This window comes from Idiotropiscis lumnitzeri, chromosome 1, assembly GCF_059441095.1.
Source record: "Idiotropiscis lumnitzeri isolate Australia: NSW breed Sydney's pygmy pipehorse chromosome 1, RoL_Ilum_1.0, whole genome shotgun sequence".
Classification (NCBI taxonomy): Eukaryota; Metazoa; Chordata; class Actinopteri; order Syngnathiformes; family Syngnathidae; genus Idiotropiscis; species Idiotropiscis lumnitzeri.
In genome coordinates this window covers 25984654-26009030 of record NC_142391.1, presented here as the reverse complement: position 1 = coordinate 26009030, position 24377 = coordinate 25984654, and the positions used below count along the sequence as shown (strand labels likewise).

The window sequence follows — 24377 nt, the reverse complement described above, 5'->3', positions numbered from 1 at the left end:
GGGCGAGAGCTATTTTCCCCCTGTTGCTGCTCCTTCACCTTTCCCAACCAGAAAATCATAGAAAAAAAATAACACAGTTAAACTGCAAATTATAAACCAAGGCTACTCTCTGTTGTGGTGCCAAGCAGACATAAATACTTGAGTTGTCATGCAAAAGAAATGGCCAGTACTTTCCTTCAATTGCAGCACATTTTGACAAACATTAGAGGAGACAATAAAATAGATAGTTAAATGTGCTTTGGGCGAGGAGGAAAAATGACTTGAAAGACAGACAGAGGGAAAGATAAATGTAAAAAAAAAAGGGCCTCTGTATGACCAAACCAACTTCTAGACAGTAAAAGTGGATTTTACATTTACAGAAGTAGCCACTTAAGTGTATCAGAACGCGAACAGCTGGCCACGATGTGAAAGGCAGAGTCATGTAGTGTAGTGTACATCCGATCAGATCTATCCTTGGATCAATTATCCCTCTTCAAATCCATTATGTGATTTGTGTTGCTTTCATTTTACAAAGCTATACGTGACCTATGAATGCCAATATTCATCATTCAGATGGCAGGTCAGCCGTAAGTTCCTGCGACTTTCTAAAGACTTCTCTTTTTTGCTGTTTAAAAAAAAAAAGTATTGAATTTCAAAAGTATGTAATAAAGCACAAATATCCGCAGTGATCTGTTTTAATGTCCATCGTAAAAAGTGGATGGACATCGATATAGTACATGAGCAACAGATATTCGGGACAGAGTGAAGAACAAAGAATATGAGTGGAAAAATATCCACTTCTCATTGAAACCTCTTTATTATAGGCAAAAGATAAAAATCACCGCAGTGTATTACTAACCTTAATTTATTGTACATTGTAGTGGTACAAAAACCAATCAATTGTTGAATTAATCTATCATTTTTGCTGATGACAACGTTAACAAATTTTAAATACTTTTATTTATTTTTCAATTACAGATGCACGTACACTATTCTAGATTATTTTTTATTTGATTCTGAATCTGCCCTTGTGTTTTCTAGAGCACATCATATTTTAATAAAAATAATAATAATAATAATAATAATAATACATTTAGTAATATTTATGAATTAATGGATAAAGCAACCAGTGAAACTTATTTCTGAAATGACATTAAATAACATGCATGACAAATTCAGGATTGTGCAAGCTTCTATCAGCCAAGTGAAAAAATGAAAATATCTAAAAAAAAATAAATAAAAAAAAATTTTTTTTTTTAAAAACCTGACACGTCACTTTCTTTAATCAGCGTCTAAAACATATTCAGGGACAAACAAAGCCATCTCTTGTTAACACTAACCATTCATCGATAAATTATTTGAATAGCTTTTTTAAATTAATTTAAAACTGGCCAGATGCTCGGAACTTCAGCATCTCGTCAACAAATCCAACAGTCCTCCATGAAAGAGGACAGACTTGCTTTGTGTTGAATCAAAATAAAATATTTGCTTTTACTTTGGAAAACAATGGTCAGAAATTGTGGCCAATTTTCTGACATCTCATAATCAGTAAATGTCAATTTGAAACAATGGCATGCTTTTTTTTAATAAAGTCATGGAATTTGAAACATGTTTTTTTTATCCGATTCACCAACTAAATAATCGATAGATTAATCGATTATCAGAATAATAATTAGTTCCTGCCCTACTACAATTCATTTACACAAAAAAAAGCATAAGTAATAAAAAAAATGGAAAAAAATAAAGTTCCCCGTCGACACCAGAATAAGTATATCCAACCTACTTCCAGAGCGAGGCAGGCTCTCAGCAGTAAAATTAGTAGGTCATAAACGGCCACCATACTGTAGTTTTGTGCCTCAGCCTTCATCCAGGAGATCAAGGGCCTTGAACTAAAGCACAATTGACACTGACCTTGCCGAGACCCAGCATCTGAGAGAGCTCTAACGAGGCATTAGCAGGCACCTCAACTATCCCATACAAGTCTGCTCCCGCCTCTAAACACAGCTGCACGGGGGCTGTTTTTCGGTGCGAGGCAAACCTGCACGCAACATGCGGCCCTTGAGTGTGCTCAAGGGTGCAGCTGAAAGGTCAAGAATTCAAAGCGAAAGGGGGGGGGGGGGGGGGGGGCAAAGTTTACAGAGATTACGTTTAATGCACATAGCCCACTGAATGCCAAGGATATCTCTTTTAGCCATCCTGCATCTTTTTAGAATATTATTTCACGGAAATTCCAAGCAAGTCAGTCTGTCCTCTTAAGACGTGCGTGTGTTGCGGAGTGTGCCTGCTTGCATGGGTGACTGTGGACTTCTAGAGGAGAGAGGTTACCCATTTATTAAGCAATCCAACAGAACCGGCTCACCGTATAAAACAGAAAGACAAGGTGTCAACATCCTCGACAGTGATAGATGCCCGAAATTCAGACGCTAACTTGGCCAATTGAACACATTAACAGCCGGCACCTGTTTTCCACCAGTATAAATCTATTAAAAGATAACAGCAATGGAAGCCCATGCACTATTAGTAAATTATAGCGGCTGTCTGTGTATGGGCCCAGCAAAGGCCTCCCTTCTAAAAAAAAAAAAATTTAAAAAAAAACCCTTCTACTTGCTTCCCTTGGGGTAGGATTCTTATTGGCAGTCTCACAGTGCCACCTAGTGGCTGATATTATAAATACATTTTTATAAAAAATGAAGCCAGGTACAGACATGGATCCTAAAGTAAATGTAAAAGGCTAAATGAGAGTAATAATTTGCAAGGTATTGCCTGAGAAGAGAAACTTTGAAAATAAAAACGGCTTGTGAGTGGAGGCAATATATCCGATATAAAGCCATTTTAAACGACTCAAGACCTCTTCTATTAAAACATTTAATAACAGACACGTGCTAGCTTTGAACATGAACATGACATCATAATGACAGGACTCAGGTATGTCACATAAACAATCTGTGGGGAAATATTTCTGTATGTGCTTCGGCGGGAGATGGAGGAGGAGGGAGGGCTAAGACCAGTAAAGACTTTTACAGCAAGCAATTTGTCGCATTGTGTAAACGTCTCCATTTCCCAACAGAACCGGTGTAAAATTTACAATCACTCAGGAAGTCACAATGCACAAAAAAAGGAACATTTTTTACACTCCCTCATCTCCCGCAGACCACTAAAACCTTCTCATAAATCTCCCGCACGCCCCCCCACCCCAGAAGTCAGATATCGTACCTCGACAACGCCGTCTAGCGCCATTGTCTTGACAGAAATATGATATGCGAAACTGCAATGTCACATCACTTAACATGATTTAGCCTAAGCTGGAGCGCACCATTTTAATCAATCAAACGTGTCACCTTTCTCCTGTAATGATAGGAGAGGTATAGAGTGATCTACTAAGACTCATCCCGGCGACTGAGTTATGTCTTCTGCTGGCAAATGTACTAAAAGAGTTTCCTCTCTTCCCGTCTTTGGGGCTTCTATCAAATTGGCAAATAAGTAGGGCAGGGCAGAAGAATATATTACTTCTTCTTTGTGTATCCCACAAATAAAAATTCTAGGTCTCATTTCCAATGTGTGCCCCAAATGTCACGCTATTCGCAGTGACCGAGCCAGAACTCTTAAGATGAGACACAAAAGGCACAATACTCAATAATTAACGTTTGTTTTTGCACCCATTTGAAAAATGTAAGTTTGATCTTATTTTTTGCTCTGTGTCCACTTTGCCGATTAGACAGCATGATTATCGCACCGATGTGCCTTGGGCTGCCCACAATAAAAGACCAACTTCAAACGAGCTTGAGGATCATCTCATGGAAAACAATGGTAACAAAAAAACAAAGTGATGCGTTTTTTGCTTTGGATTTGTGGTTTGGCTCCATCCTTGTCACAGCAAATGCAAAAAGAACGTAACGAATTATCTGTTTGGAAATGCAGTGTCGAAAAAAAAAAAAAACAGGAGATACAACGTATAGCTAAAACCAAGTAAAACTTGAGTATGGTAATAGCAATTCATGGAGTGAACAAATCACAAATGTAAGCAGCACAGATTTATACAAGGGGCAACATACCTAAGAGTGGGTCTGCATGACATCATCTTCACACTTCCCAGTCTGACTTCTGTGAACTTGGTCACATGGGCTTCCTGCAGGCTGATGCCTCCCATGTTTGGAATGAGCCAGCTCCACGTTGCCTCAACACAGAAGATCTATTTTTACCACGTGTTGTATAGCCTAAAAAATGGATGATTTCAAAACATCACAGCTAGTTCTTTTGTTTAATGTCTGAATTATTTCAATAAAACAAGAGTTTATAAACATCACTGTTGTGACATACAGTATGTCAAGTAATAATAGATGATTTTTGCGAGATTGCACAGATTGGATTATGTATGACTTTTGAAGGTCCAATACAGACTGATGATCAAATAAAATGCTTTTTAGTCTTTTTTAGTTTGAATTCAGATCCGGTCACCATCCAGCAATATTCTTGTCATTAGTACTGAAGTTTAAAGCGGTCGGAGTCGCTGATGTAAGTTTACGAAATTCCTCCAAACATGTTATTTCAAATCTGCCCTCTGCTCTAATTAGAACGGGACCCTGCACACACATACAAATGTGTGCAGGGTCACGTGAGAGTATACGCACGCGCGCGCACACACAGCCCACAGCAATAAAACCAACACAATTCCATCCGACTGATATTGGAATTTTACGAAAGAGCAAACCAATAGATAACCCATTACAAAACTATAAGAGATCAATAGCTAATTTCTTGGAATTGATTACCCCTTGGACATTTAACATTCACTCTGCGGCCAGGATGTGTGTTCCACAAGCTTAGATCCCCATTGGCTCTTGCAAGTATTAAAATTATCGATTCTGACAGAGGACTAAAAATGTCAAGCTGTTCATTAATCTTAATAAAGACTACACTTGACCACAGCCCCCCTTTTTTCTCACATTACAGGAATACAACCAAGCCAAACCAGGAGCACATACACATCCAGTACCTGTACTTGGGCTAATGAGCGTCTGTCGTGGATTGTGATTTAAATTTAAATTTAAATGTTCACAATAAATGGATTCGTTGAAGAGGAACACGTGTTTTTAATACACCTCGTGCATCACTAAATACACTTCATATTGATTGTCTTACAGTATTGTTTACAATGAGCAACAAATAGTCTGTTAAATGTGTAGTCGATGACAGTCATATAGCCATGACCCAGCATTTTGTTTACAACAATGCAAGGCAGCGCTTTGTTTAATGACCAAGCATGAATCTAATGTTTTTAAGTCTTTTATCTCGTTATGCATTTTGATGACATCAAACTCCCCACACCCTTTGATTTTAAATGTATTCAATTGTCTTGTTCGTGCAGTAAATCCATTGAATTTTGAATGCTTTGTATTTTTTATCTCTTTTTTTATCTGTATTCTTTATCTCTGTGAAGCATATTAAGCTACCTTGAGTTTGAAATGTGCTACATAGATAAATGTGTCAAGTCTAACATTAAGGTAATGTTTTTGTAAGAGTGGTTAATATTGATATTTTAATATTTTGGAGTAACTGTGAGACAAATTCAGCCAAAGAATATCTGCAAAGGCACCAGTTCTGTTAGCTAGAATGAGTCCTGTATCTACACTATTACAATAATTGGCAACTAGAAAATTGCAGTATACTAATCTACCATGAGGGATCACAGAGGTGCTGCGGGAAATTATTCAATTCCATTTTAATTCTCTATAAACTGATTTTTGTTAATCTATCTGTTGGTGACATAATGACAAGCATGAAAATGAAATGCTCCTCTATTAGGTGACTAAGTGTGCAATAAACGTATGTATGCACCTGTTGCTATACATGCAATAGAATAAGTTATTGCTTCCTAAAAAAAAAAATAAGTTATTGCTTCCTCTAAGCTTTTAGTTCAATTGAAATTGCATTACAATCTTTGTAAACGAGAACACAATTGTGAAGTTTCATCCCGTGCAAGACGAAAGTTATTGATATAATTCGGCATATCGAAGCCCCCAATGATCACAATAAACAGCGTATGTTGACAAATTGATGTTAGGCCCACAAGCTTTTTTAGCTGCCACGTTTAAAATGTCTCGTGTAAAAAAAATTGTTATTTGAGGTGAACGAAACAAGTTGAAAGTGCGTGTTGTTTACTTAGTTACTTACTTGCTGCCTTGCCTCAAATTCGACGTGCACTCGTGCAGCAGATTGCGATGAACTAACAACAACGGTCCGGAAGAACCTGCAGCACAATGACGACGTTTTGATCGAAAACAAACATTTCCTGATTGACTGGTGGCATTGGCAACTGCGTGAAGGGTGCAATACCGCCATCTATCACGCGCATATGAAACTGCAGATTCGGAGTCGGTAGCTGCTTTCTGTACATGAACATTGGTTAATGACGTTCGACTTTTACTCCTTTCATTTGAAGAGGAGGAACAGAAATGTACCTTCTACTCCTCACTTTGTCAAAATAACAACTCATTGATTGATTGATTGATACCCACATATCAACATTAGATCAGTTTCAAGAGTGATTTTAACATTAATATTTATTTGTAACCTTGGACCGTTATTGTAATTTATAGTGTGAGTGTGTTACGTTCAGTTGCAGAAGGATTTTTGAGGATTTTTTGTGAGTGTGTGTGCGAGGTTTTTGTTGTTTTTATTAATATATTTTTCTCTGTTTTGTTGTTGTTGTTGTTTTTATATTGAATCCCCCAAAAATGTAAAAATAATTTGGTAAAAAAAGTTATCAACAAAACATTGTCCAAAAAAATTATTATGGTAGGTAATAAAAACACAAACCAAACATAAATTCCAAAAATAAATCACTTAAAAAAAAATTTCCCAAAAAAAAACAAAGCCCAAAAATAGATAAAAACAAAATGAAATAAAAACAGGAGTTTCTTTTCCCAAATGAATGCAATACACTTGCGTAGTCATACTCAAAATAAATTACTACTTCATTTGAAATATAAAGTTGTTTGATTGTAATTCATTTTTTTGGCGAGATTTTTGACAAACAACTGTTGAAAGAAGACTTTGACTCGCTGCACTTTCATTCCCATCAGCTTCAAAGAACAAAGCTTATGTAGGAATAAAACCTATTTGATTTAGTTGACTTTTTTATTGTCAATGTTTTATGGGTTTTTTTATGCAACATAAAGTGCTTTGTTACAAATGCAGCTGTGGTGAAAGCCTTTTCTAAATAAAGTTGAGAATTGAGATTTAAGTTGCACTTAAAGCAGCAAAATGAATGATGAATAAAATATCTAATGAAAAGTGAGCTGGAATGACATTATATGATGGTTAATTGCACCTTTTTCTCAAAAACAATGAAAAAAAAAAAATAAATGGACTTGTTTTTATATTATTTAATTGGCTTTACAATTGTCAAATTGTCCCTCTTTTCCTTTTATGGTAGTGGAGTGACAGTTCAGGGAAGGACTTAAATCCGACTTTTTCCTGATTCCTGATTTCTAATCGTGTTGACGTTCCCCTGCAGTCTCCTCTTTGAACATGCGATGGCAGCAGAGACCTTTGCATTTTTGCACAGCGGACACAGCCATAGGGAGTGGCCAGTTCAACGACGAGGCTCCAAGTGTGAGAGTCGTAGAGCAAACGTAAAAAAAGCCCGATATCTATCGATTACGTCACTTTTTCCGAGTTTCTCTAAATTGTCGCGCTTATACTTTCTTTAAATATGCCCGCTATTAAAAGCTTAACGCTGCTTTACGACGCGCTAAACGAGGACGGGACGTTCTCCGGGGGGGATCCCTTAACGGGGAAAGTAACGCTGGCCGTGGAAAAGCCCACAGCCGTCCAAAGCTTCTTCGTCAAAGTGAAGGGAGACGCGCAAGTACGCTGGACGACGAGGAGTGGAAACCACAACCACACACACTCGGCAAGCCGTCGATACTTCAAACTCAAGTACTTCTTCATCGTGGAAAGCTCCAATGGTAGGCGGTGCTGCGTGCCTCTCCTTTTTGCTGTTGGGAATCTCAATTGGAGGATTTTCATGAATCCTCTGTCCGTAGGTCTGCTTTCTGTTAGCTTTGTGTAAATTATGGATAAAAAGGAAGCTCATACACAATGTATTCATCCACCGTGTTATAATACGTCACTGCACCAAATTGTTCTGTATTTGTCCTGTATTATGTCAACTAAATGTACATTGCAAGGTGTGTCAGATTACTTGTATTCTCACTTGACATACACCTCTAAGGAATATTTTCTGTTAATATACACACACTCACACACACACACATACATACATATATATATATATATATACATGTATATATATATATATATATATATATATATATATATATATATATATAATTTTATTTTATTTTTTTATTTTTTTTCAGTAATCACTCACAAAAAATTCCGTAATTAATTGCGATTAATCACATTTTTCAACTATTATCTTTTGTGAAGCTTGTCACAGGCATTGACTTGAATATCTTGTCAAGAATGTAAACTCACCAAATATTATGACTTTGATTCAAAGACGGTTCAAATGCTTTCTTTGATTTTTGAATACGATCTAAACTGAGTCATCTTTACAGACCTTTTCCTTAGAAACAATTCTCAAAACTTAAACGGTACATTTAGTTCTGCCCACAAGCACCACACTCCTGCAGTGTGACCCAGTGGTAACTTGAGCATGGTGTTTTGTTGTGAGTTGATGTGCTAAAGATGTACAGCTAATATGGTACAGTATTTGAATTTGGCTTTGCAAAGTATGCAAATTTTTTTTTAATAAAACTGAGTTAACTGAGTAGAAATATTTAACTGAGTTAAAAAATGTTGACTGAGTTAAAAAAAAAGTTTCAAATTCAACTCGAGTTAACGCTTTAATTTAGACTGCCCTAATATATATAAATTATTAGAAAGAGAGAGAGAAAATGTTTAGTGCATTTTAAACGGAACCAAAACCTTTACACTGCCGAGTTGCACTAAAAATACTTCAAAATATTTCACCAATCACATTTTTTTCATGTCATGTTTTTTCAAGTGTGAAAGAAAGCTAAAATAATCACTTGAATTGATATATAATTTTGTTTTTATTTAATATGAATACATAACGTTTTGTTTTGCTTTTCTAGTATGCATACTATATACACATTCAAAATGTGGTATGTGCCTGAAAGAAAGATAAGGGAAGAGAGAGCGAGTCAGAGAGAGAGATAAATTTCATGCGTGACGCATATCATCAAACTCGCCTATCAACACGCATATTTTGTAAATTCTAGCGACCTAGGTAGTTTATGTTTTATTGTTGGCTGTTGCCATTAATGCCTTGTGGCAAATGCGTCATGTTGCGGCCTACTTTGGGTTGTGAGTTTTCCAAATTCATAAACGCAACACGTGGTGCATGGTCACCACTTAGCACATGTGCTCTTGCTGTTTCAATGTCAATCACGCGTATTGAAAAACTGTGTTTTGTTTTTTTCATACTCGTGGGCTCGCTGACAAATGCCGCCACAATCAACAGTAGACGCTACAATATGTTAGCGTACCACAACAGGACATCGCTTGCGACGTTCTATCAGTAGGTAGCCTGTGCATGCTAACTACAGCTAGCTTTCAGACACGACAGTCCCGTGTGCTTCCTTTTTAAAGTGCTCATGTATTCTTTTATTTTTTTTTCTATTGATGCATATTTTGATCAGTTTATATCGATTTTAAATTGATTTTCGATGAATCTTTACATTCTTTATCACTCATAAAATTTCTTCTCATTTGCAGAGACTGTTCTTCCCCCAGGTGTCCATGTGTATAAATTTAGCTTTACCATCCCATCAGCGTAAGTATTATAATCCGTCAGTGGGTTACTCTGTTTTTTCATAAATGTCATTTTAAATTTAATAAATGTTATTGAATCTGGGCATCTGCTTCTTATTTCCAACAGGAGCATGCCGTCAAGCTTCAAGGGCACCTATGGAAAAATTGTCTACATGCTTGAAGCCAAGTTATCTAGAAGTTGGAAAGTTGACAAAACTGTTGACAAAGTGATCACTTTTCGATCCAAGTCCTTCCCGCACTTACAGTCTCTTCTGGTTTGTTACGTCAACGCAGCTGTTTCCATTAGCGTTTGTCCTAGTTAGTGTCCCGCTTGAGTTTGCGCCTATCCCATCTGATTTTGGGTGACACCCAGCCAGGGCACATAAAGACAAATGTTCACAGTCTTCAATTAACTTAACACGCATTTCACTGCAGACAAACGACTTACTTATGATCTGGTCCTTCTTTGCTTTGCATGAAAAAAAAGAAAGAAAAGGCAAGAACACACAACTAGACTTGACCCTTGAATGCCAATGTTTTACTCAATGTGTAGAAGAATTAGAATCGAATTCCGAATTTTACGGCTTCAGTCTTTTGAGGTTCCGCCATGAATTAATGAAAATGTTGGGGTTTTTCTAACTGTGAAAATGTTGTGGGTTTTTTTTGTACTAGAATAGTCGTCATTGCATAGTTTTCAGTTACTGGAGCTCTTCCTTTCTTCCTTCCATTTATTATTCAACAAAGCCCTGAGTAATAACCTCACTGAGGGATATACTGTATTAATTAATCGGGGTCATCACGCCTCAGAAGGAACTATTTTGTGTAGTGGTACAAATGTTATTCCTTGCTCCTAAAAGATACTCACGTCTGACACTATCCCTGTTAATTTATCATTACTTATTATTAAAAGGGTTTACTGTCCTTCATTTTTCTAGTTACGACAAGTTGCGGTAAAAGACAAAGAGTTGGGGATTTTCTCAAGTGGAAATGTGCACATGGAGGTTACTGTTGATAGGACAGCTTACGCCCCAGGTTAGTAATGTATACATTCCAATACACGCTGCAGCCCCAAAATATCATCAATCCACTTATGTTGTGGTTATCTCAGGTGAAACAGCGGTGGTTGTGGCCAAAATCAACAACAACTCCTCCAGTGACATGATCCCCAAAGTGCGTTTGTCCCAAGTTATCGTCTACACTGCTAGCAGTAGTAACAAACATGAAAGCAGCACTGTCAACAAAATGTCCGGCCAGAATATTGGACCCCACTCAGAAAAGGAAGTCAGGTGGGCTGTGAAGATTCCCACCAATCAGGAGCTGACCATCAAAACCTGTGATATTATCTCAGTTGAATACGTCTTAAAGGTAATGTATACGTTGTGACATTCTTTCTCCTCGGTTTCATCCAGTATATGCACATGTGCTCTGTAAAGTTTTGAGACTATTTTATGCCCTGTTATGAACGTAAATATTATTGCCGTCTTTGCAAAGTTTAGCAGCTGTATGAAAAATAAATACAAATAAAATGACGTAGAATTTGGTGTGAACTTAGCCTTAGTCATCCATATTTTAGCAAGCTGTTTCCAGATTGACAGTGTATGATATTTTCCCTCCCTCAGGTGTACCTTGACATCAGTTTTGCCTTTGACCCTGAGGTGACATTCCCAGTGATTATCATACCTCCAGACCTTGCATCTGCATCACAGCCAGCTGTTTCTGGGCCTAGCTGGGCCCCACACAGCGGTGACTTGCGCCCTGCAGCAGCCAGCGCGCCTCATGATCATCCATCCCCACACAGATACGAAGGGGCCCAAGCGTATTCGGCACCTCCACCTTCTTACCCGGCTAATCCGTCGAGCTATGCTGGTCCACCGTCCACTAATCCTGGTACCGCCGCGCCCATGGCGTGGGGATTTAATCCTGGAATTTCTTCTTATGGTTCTCCGTTTTTAACCTCATCCTCATCTCGTGTCCTTCACCCGCCACCAAATGCACCAGCATTTCAACCACCCACTCCAGCATTACCTCCCCCTCCGTCTGCCCCGGTGACCTATCCAGGTCCATCAGCACCACAAGGATCGCACACAGCTCCATCGTTCGAACCACCTTCTTACATGAGCACCACCAACTTCCTTTCGCAATCGGATGAACCTCCTCCAGCCTACTCGGTTATTTTCCCATCATCTGCAAGTGATGAGTCAGGTGAAGCCAAGTAACTGAGTATACAGAGCTCACTATGTAAGTCATAAACACTGACATTTTTTAAATGGATGAAGCCTCATATGTACTCTGTTCTTAGTGGCCTTATACTTGGTTAATGCTTTACTTCCTCTTAGCCTAAAATCCTTCATAAACTGGACACATTTCAAGTTACAGTTGTCTTTTACTGCGGTTGAGTTGGCATCTTTTAGCTTCTCATGACATAAGTGACAAAAAGTCTCCATATGTTTACAAAAAAGTATTTATGTGCCTTATTGGACAATTTACAGGGGAGAACCTTTTTTTTGGATCACTTCTTCAAAAGAAATGGGATTCATTATGTACATACAGTACAACTACTTGAATGATCAGCGACACATAAACGTACATATCTATACAACAGTTGTAAGTTCAAAACATGTCGATTTTTGTTTTGTTTGGAATGATTTATCTCGTATGTTTTTGCATCACTGTACTATAAATCTATTTGTTTTAATCAACTCTTGTTGTCTTTGTTTTATACATTATTCATACAGTATTTTATTTGACTGAAAACTGAATTTTGTGAGGCTTAACAGACCACGAAGTAGTACAATTTTGCATCGTAAATGAAATGTATGATCAATGTAAGAAAATGTCCTCTGACATTTACTTTATGTGTGTGTACTTCCGAATTTATTTTGATTTACTATGTGGCTTGCCAGCACCATGTTGCACTTTGGACTGTCGAGGATTTGCAAAGTGCGGGTGTGTGAGATTAAAAGTGGCATTACAATGGAGTTTCAATTACACATTTACATTTTCTATTTTTCACGGCTGCTTTGGATTTGTATGGTTTTGCTTTGAAGTTGGGTACGCACGTTAGATGGCCGGTGATTGGCTTCAAATCTTAAACGCAGTTCTATAATCACTCACCCGCCACAACATTCGGCAAATACAAACCTCCATAACGGCAAAAATAAACTGCTAAAGATTGAAATAGGCCAGGGGAACTAGAAACAAGTAAACGAACGAGGCACACCTGGATGAGACACAATCAGTAGTTGGAGGGAGCAGATTGGTAGAGACAAGGAGCAGGGCTGATGAATACAGGTGGAAACAGAAACAAGGAGACAAAACATGAAAAAATAGAAAACACTTGAAAAAAATGTCACTTACAAATTATAGCATTTAATTATGGACTGTATCTTTGCTAATAAGGATCTTCAACTTTCATTTTTTATACTAATTGATCCACGTAATACATATATATCTATATATATATCTATATATATATAGATATCTATATATATATAGATATATATATAGAGAGAGAGAGATATCTATATATATATGTATATATATATAGATAGATATCTATATATTTATATATCTATATATATATAGAGAGAGAGATATCTCTCTCTATATATATATATATATATATATATATATATATATATAGATATCTATATATATATAGATATATATAGATATATATATATAGATAGATATATATATAGATAGATAGATATACATATATATATATATATATATATATTAGTGATATATATATATATATATATATATTAGTGCCGTGATTAATTGTGATTAATCACGTTTTTCAACTACAATGTTTTGCAAACCTTATAACAGATATTTACTTGAATAATATCTTGGAATTGATACAAAATCACCAAATATGAAGTATATTTAATTCAAAGACTGTTCTAATAGCTTTCTTGGATACTTGAATACGATCTAAATGGAGACATCTTTACAGACAATTATTTTCGAAACATTTCTCAAAACTGCCCTCAAGCGCCACACTCCAGCAGTGTTGATTTGCAAGGCCCAGTGGTAACTTAAACACAGTGTTTTGTTCTGAGACGTGCTAAAGACAGCTAATCTGGCACAATATTTGCAAAGTATGCAAATTATTTTTTAAGTAAATCAAACTAACTGAGTTAACTGAGTTAAAATTTTGGGGATTAATCACCTGAGTTAACACTTTAATTTTGACACCCTTAATATATATATATGTATATATATATAAGCAATTCCTCAGTGATGGCCTGTTTAGTTTAGCTGAGTTACCTTTCCCTAGAAGTCCTTTCTCGAGTAAAATCAAATCAAAATTACTGCTAAAATCGTCAATGTGGTTTGTTATTTTTTTTGCTGGTTTTTTTTCATACTTTATTTCTTATTTATCATCCTTTCTTTTTTTTTTGCGAGCTTCACAATAGAGGAAAAACATCACGTGACCACACTGGCCTCCAGAGATGTCCCATTTCTCACCATAAAGAGTGGACAGTCCTATTCAAATTGGAACAATGTTTTCTTCCATTAACAGATTTATGCTCCTTAAAACTATTCACAACTGTTGGTCATTTGCATGTACACGGATTAGATCACCAGCCGTGGCGGGTATTATTGTCGGTATTCATCAGAAGTAGGAAAAACAACTATGTACACAGGAAGGAAATAGAGAAGGATGCAAACCAATGAAATACTCTGTAGACAACAGGGATGGGAAAATCTCTCTCGTGGGCCATATCAGCCATGCATTTTTCAAAAGGAATACCACTTTTGAAAACGACTAATGCTCATATTTAATAATAAAGTAACATTGAGTAAATTAACGACGGCACTCACACACTTGATAGTTCAAATTTCCACTCATTGGTAAAAGGTTGAAATAGTGATGCATTAATAAAAAAGCAAAGACTGATTCTTAATAGTGCAAAAAGTTTGCTTTTAAATGGAAAGTGATGCAAGGAATTGTGGCAGTCCCTAGGAGTTTAGGAAAGGAATGCAATCCCACCTCCTCCCCCACTCTGCCTCCATTCATCCACTCACACTGTAATTCATGCAAGAGTGGAGAGAGGCAGCATGAAGTCCACTTTGCAGCTACTTGCACTTGTTCTGTCTGACTGGCCCACTCAAGTCGTTGCAGCAATGGGGAGAACTCTGAAGTCTGCTTACCTCCTTTCACTCTTCATTTTCACTGGTGAGTGGAGCTTGTTGATCTTCTAATTCAAACAGTTTATTTACTGAACTGTTGACAGTTAATGTTTTTATTAACTTGTGTCTTGCTAGCTACTCTTACCTTTGATATAAGCTGCTGGCTAAATTGGGTCTGTTCCACAGCTCAATTCCTCCCCCAATCAAAAAAACAAAACGTTTTTCCTGTTGGCTAAGCAAACAACTGTACTGTTTGTTCAAAAGGTTACATCTTTGCACAATTAGGACTCCATTCTGAATGCAACTCTGCCAAGCATGTTTTGATCAGCCTTCACATGCTGCATCATTTTGAGTCACACAAAAGCAGTGCTGAAATGCAGCGAATCAGGCACATCATAAATGCTGAGAGTCAAGCATTCACTCCAAAGCTGTTCTATAGAATCAGAAGTGTGTGTCGTCAAAATGAGAACTTAACATTTGCCAACCTTTATTTTGCTGCTGTCTCTCAGCTCAATCAACAGGCGAGACACTTTTACTCAGGTGCTGCACTTTAATTGCAGACTGATCCCATCAGAAAACATGTTTAGGCATCCAACAAAGTGTAAACCGAGTGCAAATGAATACGGTATCAGGTCCAAGACAAAGACATGTGGTGCCGTAGGCACTTGTGGTGGAGATGAGGCTGCTTTGTTGATATAAACTTAAATGACAGAACAATGAACACAAATACATTTAAACAAGTTAAATGGAAAGAAAACATTTCATTTAATTCTGTGACATTATCTGAAATACGTTTGTTACTAAATTTCAGCATTTTCACGTAATTGTTATTTATTTTTTTGTCAAACTATAATACATGTAAATGCAGACAACCTTGCATTTCAATCATAATTGTGCATCAAAAATATTTATTGTGTAAATTGACGTTTTGGTTGTGGGTCATAATTATGTGTTTTATAAATGCTGTAAGAGTCAAATTAGTTCCACCCCTTGTGTCAAATTCAAGGCCCAGGGCACCAAATCCGACCCGCCGCACCATTTGTGGTGGCCCACTGAAGCAATTCAAGTGTGTTTACTCCATGTTTCTTTCTAAATGGATTTCTTCTTTTCGTTTTGGCAGAGAATCTGCGCCATAATTGCTCTTTCTCTTACGCAATAGAAATTGAACAATAGTATTTATAATTTGTTGTTATCCATGACTTGTGAGTTGTGGTTTTAAGAATTTGTTGTTTAAAACAACAACAACAAAAGTCACGCATCTAATATTTTAGGACTTGTGAACCCATGTTACATAAAGAACCGTATTCGTAGTTAAATTATTTCACAAAAACAAACCGCCTTTTCATGAGACTCAGCTAGCATACTAGCCTCAACAACATGCTAGCGCAAACTGACCTGACGTCACATGGCACAGTCAACAAATTTCCCACCAACACTTTTCACAACCTGTATTAGGTTATTAAATGAACCGTTTGGCATTTATGTGGCAAATTGTAACTGTGAAATGGACTAAGAATCATTCGTAACTGCTTAAGTTAACAAAAGCATGCTTTCACTTCCATGTTTGCGGGTGAATGAGGTGTATTCATGGACTGCCAACAGAACAGGACATCTACAACGCAGACAAAAAAAATATTCACAATTAATAAAAGCTAACAATGTTACACAGCTTGAAATGATGGGCCAACTCATCTGCCGTGCAACGTATTTATTTTTCTCCAATCAGCAGCACTTCTCCCTGTCAGGGCACAATAGTAACATTCAGAAATGTTCTTGAAGCGCAGCTTCTCTTGCGTCATCACAAATTGACTGTTCTTCTGCTACCATTACACCAAAACCATTTCTATTACAATTTCTGACAATTCTATGACAATGGTTTTATATCTTAGTCCACATAACTTGCTGTATTATGTTAGCGAGGAAAACACAATATGCACGTTTAATAACAAAGACTATAATTCAATGAAATATAATTAAATTAAAGAGTTTTAGCTGTTGCTCTTATAATACTTTTTCACATACTGAACTGGTTTGATCTACTTTACTACAGTTGTCTTAAACATTGAGAACTTCAGGATGAACATTGTATATCTTTGTAATGAAACCTAAGAATTAATAGATTTCTAAAACATTAAATGTGGGCAATGGTTTCCAGCACTGGCTAATGGGTTAGTGCTAATAGAAGCCCACAACATGCACTTTGGAGCTTAGCTTAGCAAAACACTAAGATTAATACTGGCACCTCATGACACAACCTATCCTGTTTCACATTAACTTTGGCCACACCTTCAACTTCTAAACACCTCGCAACGTCAGTTACCAAATTACACATATCATGCTGTATTGTTTCGTCTCCCGCGATCGCGTCGCACAACGTATCCGCCATTGCAAACGTACGTCGTCACGAATCATATTCAAAAACTAATTTATATACACACATCTTCTATCTAACTAGACATCTACAACACCTGCAACGTTTGTGACCATTGTCTACTCCTGCTTATCCTTTTTAGCTTATTTACAATAGATTTTACCTGTCAGGGCACAATAGTAACATTCAGAAATGTTCTTGAAGCGCAGCTTCTCTTGCGTCATCACAAATTGACTGTTCTTCTGCTACGGTAGTCAGCGTCGGCTCTGATGAGCAAGGTCCTAGGCACCCTCTGCTGGCGAAGATAATATTGCACCCTGATAAACATACAGACACTAAACCCTCATGTTCTCATTGGAAAATGACATTAAGCCCAACGACAATAAAATTTCGGGGGGGGGCAACCATTTCTATGTATCCATTTATCGCATAGCGCCACAACAACACCACGAAGATTCCACCAGATGTCGCTTAGGTCATAATTTTCTTGCTTTGGTCTGAGCCCAAAAACAGAATATACACGCTTTTCAGGGAATAACATGAATTTGATGATTTTCACAATGATGGGAATGATGAAAACAAATTTGACACCCCCCCTGAGTCATATTACAATACTCTCAATCATTTCGACTCACGACATCTTTCGTGTACACATTTATATAAACGCGTTACTGGGTCAATGCTGAGTATTAACCCCAGAGTCATTTTTCAGCCAAATGATTTTTCTTCCCCCCTTGTACAGAAGTATCTGGTCTAAACATCCGAAACAAGCTGCTGGGCACATGCCTTCAAGTCCAAGATGGTTCCCCTGGAGGCAGGGTGTCGCTGGCACAATGCGACCCACATTCAGCCTTCCAAGAATGGCGCTGGCTGCCTGAGAGCCAGGCTCTCAGCAACCAGTACACCGGGGAGTGTCTGACTGCACCCGAGGAGCAGTTTGAGGGTGTCCACCTGGAACCCTGCCACCTTCAAAATGAAGATGCTGGTGACCAGTTAGCGAACGCATCTGACGTGGACAGTGATGCAGGGAGCCAGCAATGGTCTTGTTCCAAGAAAGGCCATGTGACTTTGCTCGGTAAGGGGCTGCACCTCAGCGCTACACAAGAATCCACGTTGGTCTTCCTATCGCGGGAACATAAACAGGTAAGGATCGGGGTTGGTGCAGTATGAGAATTTTAATTAGAGTTAGTTTTTTAATTTGTTTTGCCTTTTAAATTTTGTTTCAATTCGTTTTCAGGGTGACTGTTAGTTTTTATTTGTTTTAGTTTTTTTCAAAAACACTATGTTTTAGTATTAGTTTTAGTTTTTAAAGAAATTGGTGTTTTACTTTTGTGCAAGATTCGCAGTATAGTATTGTATAGTAAAAAAAGAAATCAATACAAATATTATTTGAAAACATTTTGATAATGCGGGGTAGTTTTTGCAGTCCACAGGCTTTGAATTACAAAAAGGGCAGTTGAAGGATTCTATTACGATTACTGGCATTATTTTAAACACATGCGGGTCAGAATGTCGATAATTAAAGTTAGCAGGTGCATATTTACTGAATATTTTAAACATTGATGAAACTAGAAGCACGGGTCACAAGAATGTAGTCCTGATGTTTACTGATTTATTATATTATTCTCATATGCTAAATTTATAGTACTTAGTTTAAATGTGTGAACTTTATTGAAATTCTCAGTAGTGAGAATAGATTTGCGCACATAGCATTTCCATGAGCTGCCCTCACATTCACAGCACTTCATGGACAAATACGACGAAGCACATTCTCCACATTGGCTGTCGAGATGCAAACATACAAAATTGAACACTGGAGGACTCACACAGACGCTATCAAAAGAAAAACACATTCCGAAAGACATAACAATTGGAGATCGGAGCACATGCACATACGCATACACACACACAGACATCTGCACCTGCACATACCCGCGCGTGCACACACACACACGGATACATACACCTGCACTTACACATACACACACACACATACACACACCGACAAGATTACAGAAGAATGCCAGCGGGTAGAGAGACGGAGAGACCGCCCGCCGGAGAAGGCCAGCCTTGGCGTGCCAGTCTTGGGGACCAGACGGGAATCAACTATCCAGACGATGACTAACCTGGGGAGGACCTTCCCTTGGACGTGGACCCGTGCCGTGGGAGGGAGCGAGAACGACCGATTCAACCTACATTAACCTTGACATAAAAAAAACTCCTATAAAAACTGAAGCTGGGCTGAAAGATGGCGCGCATTTTTCGACTGTGCTCGCCCGAGTGCATTTTTCTCGTGAGATTAAGAAAAAGCTGCCCAGATATCTGTCTTTGTACTATTTCCTGAACTCCAGAAATTGAAGAAACTAAATATCGGAACTCTAATCAGTTGTTGAGTCCTTATTTGACCCTTTTTTCCTTGAGTACAAAAAAAACGAACACGCATTGGAGTAAGTTTGGCTTTTAAAGGTTGATTTCCCAACTACTTCTCATTTCCACGGTGACCCAACTCCAACACAGTGCATAATAGCGCTTCTAAAGTCAGATACGTGCATGCAGCCTAATTGTAATGAAGCTAGAATGTCTTGTTTGCTGAGTTGCCAACTTCGAGAGTGAATTTGTGGCTTGAATTCTTGTTGAGACGTATTACATCCAGTGGTACAGTGTACTATATTTTGAACCACTGTCATTGGTTCAAGCATCTGCTTAAAGGGGAAGTGAAATCAAACGTTCTATGCGCTCCCAATAGTGCAAACAATGTATTCAGATTAATATTGTGTTTGCGGGATGTGAATTAAGCAGCTGCCTAATTCATATTCCACAAACCCAATATTAATCTAAAATACTATGTTTAGACTTGTGAGAGCACACAGAAGATATTTTTTAGTGTAAATTGTTTTTTTCTTGACTTCCCCTTTAAGAATGTTGTAAAAAACATGGTCTGTGCCATTCTATTTGGATTCACAAGCAGGGCAGCAGGTGGAGGGCGCTGGACAACCAGACACTTTGTGATGGGAGGAACAATAAACACCACCAGCATCACCATCAAAGCCACCAACCACACCACCCTCTGGGGAAATCGATGGAACCGATCCTGTTACCAAGTGACATCTCTGATACATGTAAGAATTGTTGCGGATAACAGTGGATTTCAAAAGTCAACACACCTTTGTTCAAATATCAGTTTTTTTTTAACTGAGACACACATTGATTAGAAATTCCAGTCCCACTGTAAATATGCTACATTAGATGTATCTCGTTAACAAACAAACACCCTCATTTAAATCCGAATGAGACAATCGTCATGTCAACGGAAGAGAATAAAACACTTAACCCTCTGGAATCAATGCTGGCTATTTCTGTCCAGCTCACTTTCTTTCTTTTTTTTTTTTTACACCACGAGCTGTATTTAAGCAAATATAATGAAACTTTTTCAACAGATGAAAATGTATATATTTTAAGTTGTTTCATAACCATCGTACAAACAAATAAATAAAAGTAATGGATATTTTCTACCAATGACACAAACTGATGTTAATAAATAGATAAATAAATAATGCACTAAAATAAATAAAAACATAGTAAACATGTATATTTTTCTTATCTTACAAATGATGGAGTATGGTGACAAAAAAAAAGGTGCAAGAGCTTTAAAATCAAACAAAGCCTGAGGGTTAACATTTGTATTTTTTTATATCAGATTAAGAGCAAGAATTTGAGGAGCCCATTGTGGTATTGGTTTATGACCATGCATTTCTTGTCTGCACTCGCACTCAAGCAGAGAGGAGAATGTTTCAAGTGCTATACATTACATCACATACTTTTTTTTTTTCTTCCAAAAATAGAACACAAACAAAGCAAAGAATAAGTCGCGGCTTGGTATCTATCACAAAGCAAGTCCAAGGACTGCTGGCAGGAAGCAGCACTGGTAATTTACTCAGTGAAATCTAATCTATTTGTGTGGGGGAGGGAAGATTTGACATGATGTGTGTGTCGTTTCAGATGACCTCACAGTCAGAGCTATTTTGATTCAATATAAAGACATTTTAGTCCCTGTGTTTCTTTGTTGTCTGCTCGCCAGGCTAGTGGTTCCTCGATACACGATATACGATATGTAATTATAGTGGGGCTACGTCGGAAATTTTGTGCAAAAACTTGAGCCTTTTAATTTTTTAGAACTTAAAAATCAAAAATTTATTTGAAGAAAAAAGAGTGACGTAGTTGATACCAGCAGAATGATATTGTATATTTCAACATCAAATTATTGTGTGGCAACAAAACTCACATATAAGTAAAAGTACAGACACTTTGACTGATTAAAGTAGAAGTACTGATTCAATTTCTGATAACCCCCCCAAAAAAATGTTTGTTTCTTCCTTCCACTTCTGTAAGAAATCCTTGGCTATCTTTAATTAATTTAAGAGCACTATTGCACCAATCAATATTTTCTTCTAGCTGGAAGTCAGCCAACTATACTTGGGTGTGCCACCACCATTTTTTTGTCATGTCATGGAATCCAGATTCATGTATCGGTTTCATAGAAATCTAGATGCTAGTATAAGCTCCCCTCACCGGAAAATGCAGTCATTTGTCCAAATCTATGATCTATTTAACTCGCTGTATTTCTCTCCTCCCTCCCTGACAGTTGAAGCGACATTCAGTGATGGAGTCACGGAAGAATTTCCAATAAAAGACATGTCTGACGTTTTTCCCCAAAGCACAAAGGATCCTACCATGGTTTTCTTCACCATGGACTATGGTACAATAATTAATGGTTCAATGGAGTAATTTGAAGCGAGTAAATGTTTGACACAGAACTGCAGCTATTAAATTACACCACTAGATGGTGCTACAGCTAAAGACAATCGAAAGAAGGAATGTAACGTGTCTTGTGCTTGTCTTTGGGACTGTTTTAAGCCTATTTAGTTCTTTGAATATTAATTTCTTAAATGACTGAGACTTATAAAACATAATTTAAGGGGAGAACATATGAATTAATTTATTCGCTTTCAGAGATTCAGTGAATTAGACTATTATCGATTTGAAAAGCTTTATTTATTGCACTTAGGAGTTTAGAACACATGTACAATGAAATATTATTGAGATCAGGTGTATCAATTTATGAATTTACATGATTTGTATTGATAAATATTTTCATTAAAATCTCTACAAATAGAACACAACTATTCTGCAATATATCAGTGACTATAACAAATATTGAATTAATTTGTCACACAGCTCTTGTATTGAAGTTCATTTGATTGTGTAGATCAGTAATCGGCCCTCTAGTGGTACATGAAAGAATCACTAAAATGTTCAAACTGTGTAATGTTACGGGGGCTAAACGATTTTATTTGTAAAATGCGGTAGATGAGTACAGCTATCATTTAAGTCCTTTTTTCCACCTGTAGTACATTTTTTGACAGTGCTCACTGTGAAAAGTTCAAGAACCACTGGTGTAAATATACAGCACCACGTGGACGCCTAAAAAACATGCAACAGTTTAGAAAAGTAAATGACTAGTTGCATAAAAGTAATGACTACTTATGTACCTTTACAGGCATGAGCTGGAAAATTACCATGTTGGTTTTAAGCTCCTTGGCTCTTGTGCTTGGAACGGTCATTCTTATTTTCAACGTATACTCCAATAGGTGAGTGCAAACCCACCGGCGTAAAGAAATGCATCCATGCCAGAAGTCAATGTCACTGTTTCAAATTTCTTGTCTGTGTGAGCCAGAAGGAAGAAGGTGGTGTGTGTTTTGAAGTCGTACATTCCAAAGCCGGAGGGGAGCATTCCAGGGTCCCCCGTGCCCTGTGAGAGAGCCCCGTTAACGGAGCACGCCATGCGCCATCCGCTCTCCTCCCCTACTACACAACGAGGAGAAATCTTGATTGAGTGGAAAGATGGCACGGTTACGCCACTGTATGAAGCCTGAAGGGTGTGCTTGACATTTTTACAGCATGTTGATGTTAGGGAACAAAGCCAAGACTGGAGTTTTGTTTTGTTCATTGAATATTTGAGTTTAATGGGATTCTATTAGGAAAGTTACTCACTGTTTTTATGGGCTAATGGTTTAAGCGCAGGCACCACAGCAGAAAACAATAGTCTGGCAACAGTGGAACTTCTTTCGGATCAGTTTAAAAAAAACGGTGTTCATTTTGTGGATGTGTGAGAATTTTTTATTTTTCTTGTGTAGTTATAGCAATATTTCGCTGATGGCCAAAACTAAACCATTGTTTTTTTTCATTCCAGTACGCGTTTAGCCAAATAAAGGGATTGTTTAAAGGGACAATGTATTGAACCAGAGCTGGGCACTTGACCCTTTTTTGCCGGTCAGTCCATTGTTCTCCGGCCACGATTTCGGTACCTATTGGGCCTCAACCCTTCGGCCTTATTCATAAAAATTGTCGGCTCCCTACCCTGTTCCGTTTCTTCATACACGAACAGTTGGTATTGGCGCTTTTGTTGCGTTTGTCACCCACGCCCCCCGCCCTAAAAATGGGCGTCCGGCCGGGCCAGAGGGTCCGACTTTTTAAAAGATTAAATTAAGTTCAGGTGAGGGTTATGTTTAGAGTAAGGTGAGTCTTAGGTGGGGTCAGGGTTCAGGTAAGAAAACCCTGACCCTTAAATTAATAACATTAATAAGCATTTTATGGTGGACCATTTTGATTGTTTTAATACTATAAAACGTTTGCTCCACCGTGTAATAAAAAGTACTCTAGTTCAGCATTAACAGTTGGTTATCCATTTTTTTTACATAGCTCATGCACTTTCTAATACACTGTTTTTCCTGAGCCTGATTACATATTTGTCTGTTATGAAAATGAGGACATTAAAAAAGATTTCATTTTCATGTACTTTAAAAAAGAAAATAAAACCTTATCTGTATGTATTCAAATTACTGACTTTGTATGATTTGGGGCATTCATTAAAGTTAAACATGTTCTGGTTTGCATATACATTTGTCCTTAGACAAGTAATGCGTGTGTAAGACAAAGTACAATTCATTGCAATTTATCAGAAAGGTTAATCACTAGGCCAAAGATATTTGGACCATTCCAGTTGGCCATGCCTGCTCCGGTT

The 24377-nt window shown here is 37.5% G+C and overlaps 3 protein-coding genes across 4 annotated transcripts in view; 2 read left to right on the top strand and 1 right to left on the bottom strand.

Moving 5' to 3' along the window:
- The window catches only part of LOC148343964 (uncharacterized), a 289147-nt gene extending 282812 nt beyond the window's left edge, over positions 1–6335 (bottom strand). The window contains exons 1-2 of the mRNA XM_088303939.1: positions 6151–6335; positions 4032–4153 (exon numbers count right to left, since the gene is read on the bottom strand). The gene's annotated coding sequence lies outside the window, so the exon portion shown is untranslated. The remainder of the gene's footprint in view (positions 1–4031; positions 4154–6150) is intronic.
- Positions 6336–7473: 1138 nt separating this feature from the next.
- On the top strand, positions 7474–12761 carry LOC148343963 (arrestin domain-containing protein 3). The gene is made up of 6 exons (XM_088292150.1): positions 7474–7949; positions 9748–9805; positions 9911–10058; positions 10719–10815; positions 10892–11148; positions 11403–12761. The coding sequence occupies exons 1-6, from the start codon at positions 7694–7696 to the stop codon at positions 11997–11999; spliced, it is 1413 nt and encodes a 470-aa protein (XP_088148276.1). The 5' UTR covers positions 7474–7693; the 3' UTR covers positions 12000–12761.
- Positions 12762–14843: 2082 nt separating this feature from the next.
- Positions 14844–24186, top strand: LOC148343962 (uncharacterized). Of its 2 annotated transcripts, none has more exons than XM_088305028.1 (6): positions 14844–14971; positions 18039–18439; positions 20265–20415; positions 21939–22052; positions 22854–22944; positions 23031–24186. In XM_088305028.1, exons 1-6 carry the CDS (start codon positions 14854–14856, stop codon positions 23227–23229), a joined length of 1074 nt encoding a protein of 357 aa, XP_088161154.1. In that variant the 5' UTR covers positions 14844–14853; the 3' UTR covers positions 23230–24186. The 2 variants fall into 2 exon arrangements, with proteins under 2 accessions (XP_088161154.1, XP_088161144.1); XM_088305018.1 differs by having other exon boundaries at positions 20262–20415.
- Positions 24187–24377: the final 191 nt, after the last annotated feature.